At 69.5% G+C, this 6,000-nt stretch overlaps 1 protein-coding gene across 1 annotated transcript in view; it reads left to right on the top strand.

Annotated features, from left to right (window-relative positions):
- Positions 1-5,186: 5,186 nt before the first annotated feature.
- Positions 5,187-6,000, top strand: part of ARRB1 (arrestin beta 1) — a 16,505-nt gene continuing 15,691 nt past the window's right edge. The window contains exon 1 of the mRNA XM_084279503.1: positions 5,187-5,443. Coding sequence (XP_084135629.1) covers positions 5,424-5,443 — 20 coding nt within the window. The 5' untranslated portion in view covers positions 5,187-5,423. The remainder of the gene's footprint in view (positions 5,444-6,000) is intronic.

Here is a 6,000-nt window from a genome sequence, read left to right on the forward strand (position 1 = left end):
CCTGCTCCTGCCCCCTCCTGCCCCCTCCTGCCCCCTCCTGCCTCCTCCTGCCCCCTCCTGCCCTCTCCTGCCTCCTCCTTCCTCCTCCTGCCCTCTCTTGCCTCCTCCTGCCTCCTCCTGCCTCCTCCTGCCCCCTCCTGCCCTCTCCTGCCCTCTCCTGCCTCCTCCTGCCTCCTCCTGCCTCCTCCTGCCCTCTCCTGCCTCCTCCTGCCCCCTCCTGCCTCCTCCTGCCCCCTCCTGCCCTCTCCTGCCCTCTCCTGCCTCCTCCTGCCTCCTCCTGCCTCCTCCTGCACCCTCCTGCCCTCTCCTGCCTCCTCCTGCCCTCTCCTGTCTCCTCCTGCCCCCTCCTGCCCTCTCCTCCCTGCTCCTGCCCCCTCCTGCCCCCTCCTGCCCTCTCCTGCCTCCTCCTTCCTCCTCCTGCCTCCTCCTGCCCCCTCCTGCCTCCTCCTGCCCTCTCCTGCCTCCTCCTGCCCTCTCCTCCCTGCTCCTGCCCCCTCCTGCCCTCTCCTGCCCCCTCCTGCCCTCTCCTGCCTCCTCCTTCCTCCTCCTGCCCTCTCTTGCCTCCTCCTGCCTCCTCCTGCCTCCTCCTGCCCCCTCCTGCCCTCTCCTGCCCTCTCCTGCCTCCTCCTGTCCCCTCCTGCCTCCTCCTGCCCTCTCCTGCCTCCTCCTGCCCCCTCCTGCCTCCTCCTGCCCCCTCCTGCCCTCTCCTGCCTCCTCCTGCCCCCTCCTGCCCTCTCCTCCCTGCTCCTGCCCCCTCCTGCCCCCTCCTGCCCTCTCCTGCCTCCTCCTTCCTCCTCCTGCCTCCTCCTGCCCCCTCCTGCCTCCTCCTGCCCCCTCCTGTCTCCTCCTGCCCCCTCCTGCCCTCTCCTCCCTGTTCCTGCCCCCTCCTGCCCTCTCCTGCCTCCTCCTTCATCCTCCTGCCCCCTCCTGCCCTCTCCTGCCTCCTCCTTCCTCCTCCTGCCCTCTCTTGCCTCCTCCTGCCCCCTCCTGCCCTCTCCTGCCCTCTCCTGCCTCCTCCTTCCTCCTCCTGCCCTCTCTTGCATCCTCCTGCCTCCTCCTGCCCCCTCCTGCCTCCTCCTGCCCTCTCCTGCCTCCTCCTGCACTCTCCTCCCTGTTCCTGCCCCCTCCTGCCCCCTCCTGCCTCCTCCTGCCCCCTCCTGTCTCCTCCTGCCCCCTCCTGCCCTCTCCTCCCTGCTCCTGCCCCCTCCTGCCCCCTCCTGCCCCCTCCTGCCTCCTCCTGCCCCCTCCTGCCCTCTCCTGCCCCCTCCTGCCCTCTCCTGCCTCCTCCTTCCTCCTCCTGCCCCCTCCTGCCCTCTCCTGCCTCCTCCTGCCTCCTCCTGCCTCCTCTTGCCCTCTCCTGCCTCCTCCTGTCCCCTCCTGCCTCCTCCTGCCCCCTCCTGCCCTCTCCTGCCTCCTCCTGCCTCCTCCTTCCTCCTCCTGCCCTCTCTTGCCTCCTCCTGCCTCCTCCTGCCCCCTCCTGCCCCCTCCTGCCCTCTCCTGCCTCCTCCTGCCTCCTCCTTCCTCCTCCTGCCCTCTCCTCCCTGCTCCTGCCCCCTCCTGCCCCCTCCTGCCCTCTCCTGCCTCCTCCTTCCTCCTCCTGCCCTCTCCTGCCTCCTCCTGCCCTCTCCTGCCTCCTCCTGCCCTCTCCTGCCTCCTCGTGCCCCCTCCTGCCTCCTCCTGCCCCCTCCTGTCTCCTCCTGCCCCCTCCTGCCCTCTCCTCCCTGCTCCTGCCCCCTCCTGCCCCCTCCTGCCCTCTCCTGCCTCCTCCTTCCTCCTCCTGCCCTCTCCTGCCTCCTCCTTCCTCCTCCTGCCTCCTCCTGCCCCCTCCTGTCTCCTCCTGCCCCCTCCTGCCCTCTCCTCCCTGCTCCTGCCCCCTCCTGCCCTCTCCTGCCTCCTCCTTCCTCCTCCTGCCCCCTCCTGCCTCCTCCTGCCCCCTCCTGCCCCCTCCTGCCCTCTCCTGCCTCCTCCTGCCTCCTCCTGCCCCCTCCTGCCTCCTCCTGCCTCCTCCTGCCCCCTCCTGCCCCCTCCTGCCTCCTCCTTCCTCCTCCTGCCCCCTCCTGCCCCCTCCTGCCCCCTCCTGCCTCCTCCTGCCCCCTCCTGTCTCCTCCTGCCCTCTCCTCCCTGCTCCTGCCCCCTCCTGCCCCCTCCTGCCCTCTCCTGCCTCCTCCTTCCTCCTCCTGCCCTCTCCTGCCTCCTCCTGCCCTCTCCTGCCTCCTCCTGCCCCCTCCTGCCCCCTCCTGCCCCCTCCTGCCCTCTCCTCCCTGCTCCTGCCCCCTCCTGCCCTCTCCTGCCTCCTCCTGCCCCCTCCTGCCCCCTCCTGCCCTCTCCTGCCCCCTCCTGCCCGTCCCCCCGCTCCCCGGGTGTCCGGGGGGGTGTCCAGGGGTTTCCAGTGGGAATAAAGAGGGTCGCTCTCCGCCGGCGTCTCTGATTGGCTGCTCCGCTGCAGGAGGCGGGCGAGTGAGGCGGAGACGGCCAATCAGCAGCGAGGGTCGGGGCTGCCTGCAGGCAGGGCTGACTTTCATTGGAGGAGGGGCGGGAATTCGGCGCGTCCCTGTCCCCATCCCGTACCGGGGTGTCCCACGTCCCACGGCGGGGTGTCGCCTGTCGCTGCCCTCAGGGGAGGACATCCCCCTGTCCCCACACACCCCTGTCCCCACATCCCCCTGTCCCCACACACCCCTGTCCCTCTGGCCCTGTGTCCCAGCTTCCCCATGTCCCTGTGTCCCCATGTCCCAACATCCCTGTGTCCCCATGTGTCCCCACACCCCCATGTCCCCCCATCCTATGTCCCCTTGTCCCCATGTGTCCCCATACCCCGATGTCCCCCATCCTGTGCCCCCATGTGTCCCTATACCCCCATGTCCCCATGTGTCCCCATACCCCTATGACCCCCATCCCATGTCCCCATGTGTCCCCATACCCCCATGTCCCCATGTCCCTGTACCCTCACATCCCCATGTCGCTATGTCCCCATACACCCAGGACCCCACATCTGCCTGTCACTGCGCCCCCGTATCTCCATATCCCCATGTCCCCATGAGTCCCTGTACCCCCATGTCCCCACATCCCATGTCCCCATGTCCTCATGTCCCTGTACCCCCCTGTCCCATGTCCCTGGTCCCCATGTGTCCCTATACTCCCATGTCCCCACATCCCCATGTCCCCCTGTCCACATATCCCCATGTCCTTGTGTCCCTATGCTCCTGTGTCCCCATGTCCCTATACCCCCCCATCCCCATGTCACTGTGTCCCTATACCCCCATGTCCCCACATCCCATGTCCCTGTGTCCCAATTTCCCCATGCCCCTGTGTCCCCATGTCCCAACATCCCCGTGTCCCCATGTGTCCCCATAACCCCATGTCCCACTGTCCCATGTCCCTGTGTCACCATGTGTCCCCATACACACGTCCCCCCATCCCATGTCTCCGTGTGTCCCTATAGCCCCGTGTCCCCATGTCCCATGTCCCTGTGTCACCATGTGTCCCCATACACCCATGTCCCCCATCCCATGTCCCCGCGTGTCCCTATACCCCTGTGTCCCCCTGTCCCATGTCCCTGTGTCACCATGTGTCCCCATACACCCATGTCCCCCTGTCCCATGTCCCTGTGTCACCATGTGTCCCCATACCCCCATGTCCCCCATCCCCTGTCCCCGTGTGTCCCTACACCCCGGTGTCCCCATGTCCCCAGCCGAGGCAGGCAGGTCCCGCCGCTGAGAGGGCGGAGAGTGATGGGGTGACAGTCCCCAGTGTCCCCAAGGTGGCTCCCTGGGGCTTGGGGACGGGCTGGGGTCCCTCTCCCGGGTCCCACAGCAGAGAGGTGGGACCCCACAGGGGAGTGGGACCCACGGGGGGGTGAGACCCGCACAGAGTCTATGGGACCCCACAGTGGGGTGGGATCTTATGGGGGGGTGGGACCCCTGGGACCCCACTGCATTGGTGCAGGGTTTGTGTGGGGGGTGGGTGCACTTGGGGGGTGTGTGGGGGGTGGGTGCTCATGGGGGTGTGTGTGGGGGGTGGGTGCACGTGGGGGTTTGTGTAGGGGGGTGGGTGCACATGGGGGGGTGTGTGGGGGGTGGGTGCACGTGGGGGTGTGTGGGGGGTGGGTGCTCATGGGGGTGTGTGTGGGGGGTGGGTGCACGTGGGGGTTTGTGTGGGGGGGTGGGTGCACATGGGGGTGTGTGTGTAGGGGGTGGGTGCACATGGGGGGTGTGGGTGCTCATGGGTGTGGTGGGGGTGGGTGCTAATGAGGGTGTGTGTGTGTGGGTGGGTGCACATGGGGTGTGTGGGGGGTGGGTGCTAATGAGGGGGTGTGGGGGGTGGGTGCACATGGGGGGGGGGGTGTGTGTGTGGGGTGGGGGTGCCCATGGAGGGTGTGTGTGTGGGGTGGGTGCACATGGGGTGTGTGTGTGTGGGGGGTGCACCTGGGGGTGTGTGTGGGGTGGGTGCACATGGGGGTGTGTGTGTGGGGGGTGGGTGCTCATGGGGGTGTGTGGGGGGTGGGTGCTCATGGGGGTGTGTGTAGGGGGGTGGGTGCACATGGGTGTGTGTGTGTGGGGGGGGTGTGGGTGCACATGGGGGTGTGTGGGGGGTGGGTGCACATGGGGGTGTGTGGGGGGGTGGGTGCACATGTGTGTGTGTGTGTGGGGGGGGTGGGTGCCCACAGGGGTGCAGGCCGCCCCCCTGCGCGTGCACACACAGGTGCACGATGGGGTGGGGGGTGGGGGTGGTGCACGTGCGGGTGCGTGCGCGTGCACAGGGCCGGGGGGGAGGGGCTGTGTGTGTGTGTGTGTGTGTGTGTGTGTGTGTGTTTACCGTGCCCCCCCCCTTTGCTCCCCGCGGCTGCAACTGCGTGTGCACAGCACGGGGGGCGCCCCTCCCCCTCTCTCCCTCCCTCCCCCCTCCCTCCTTCCCTCCCCCTCCCCCTTCCTCCTCCCCCCCGCGCGCGCAGGGCGGTGCGCACCCCCCCTCCCCCTGCCCCCGGCGTGTGTGTGTGTGTTTCCCCCCACCCCCCCCCCCAAAGCGCGTCTCCTTCCCCCCCCACCCCCCTTCCTTCCCCTCCCCTCCCCTCCCCGCCCGTGCGGCCCCGCTCGTGCCGCCGCCCCGGGGCCGCGTCGCTCGGGGGGGCGGGAGAGGGCGGCGGCGGCGGCGGCTCCGCGGGGGCTGCGCTCGGTAACGGGGCCGAGCCGGAACCGGGCCGGAACCCACCGTTACCGGCCCCGAGGCTGCCGTAGGGAGCCGGGACCGATCTGACCGAGCCGGATCGGGTGGTGCCGGGGCGAGCCCAGCCGCCCCGGGCTGTACCGGCCGTACCGAGCCCGGCGCCCCCACCCCCCGCCCGCCGCCGCCTCTCCCCTCCGCCGGCCCAGCCAGTAATTTTCCGCGCTTCCCGGGTTGAGGTTCCCGGAGGACCGGACGGGGCCATGGGAGACAAAGGCACCCGGTGAGTGACGGGGTCCCCGGGGAGGGGGAAGGGGCAGGAAGCGGGGGTGACAGCACCCCCCCCCCCCATCCTTCCTCTGGGGGGGGATCCCGGAACGCCTCCGCTCCCCGTGTCAGCCTGCGCCGGGGGCTGCCCGTACCGGCAGCACCGGGGCTGCCCTACCCCGCTCCCTCCTTCGCCCCCCTCCCCAATCCCTCCTTACCCCCCCCTCCTTTTGCCCCCCCACTCCCTCCTTTTTTGTCCCCCCCTTCCTCCTTTCCCCCCCCCCCCCGTCCTTTTCCTCTCCCCCCTCCCTCCTTTCCTCTCCCCCCTCCCTCCTTTTCCTCTCCCCCCTCCCTCCTTTTCCTCTCCCCCCTCCCTCCTTTTCCTCTCCCCCCTCCCTCCTTTTCCTCTCCCCCCTCCCTCTTTTCCTCTCCCCCCTCCCTCCTTTTCCTCTCCCCCTCCCTCCTTTTCCTCTCCCCCTCCCTCCTTTTCCTCTCCCCCCTCCCTCCTTTTCCTCTCCCCCCTCCCTCCTTTTCCTCTCCCCCCTCCCTCCTTTTCCTCTCCCCCCTCCCTCC

Source organism: Gallinula chloropus (assembly GCF_964237585.1).
Source record: "Gallinula chloropus genome assembly, chromosome: 1".
Taxonomy (NCBI): domain Eukaryota; kingdom Metazoa; phylum Chordata; class Aves; order Gruiformes; family Rallidae; genus Gallinula; species Gallinula chloropus.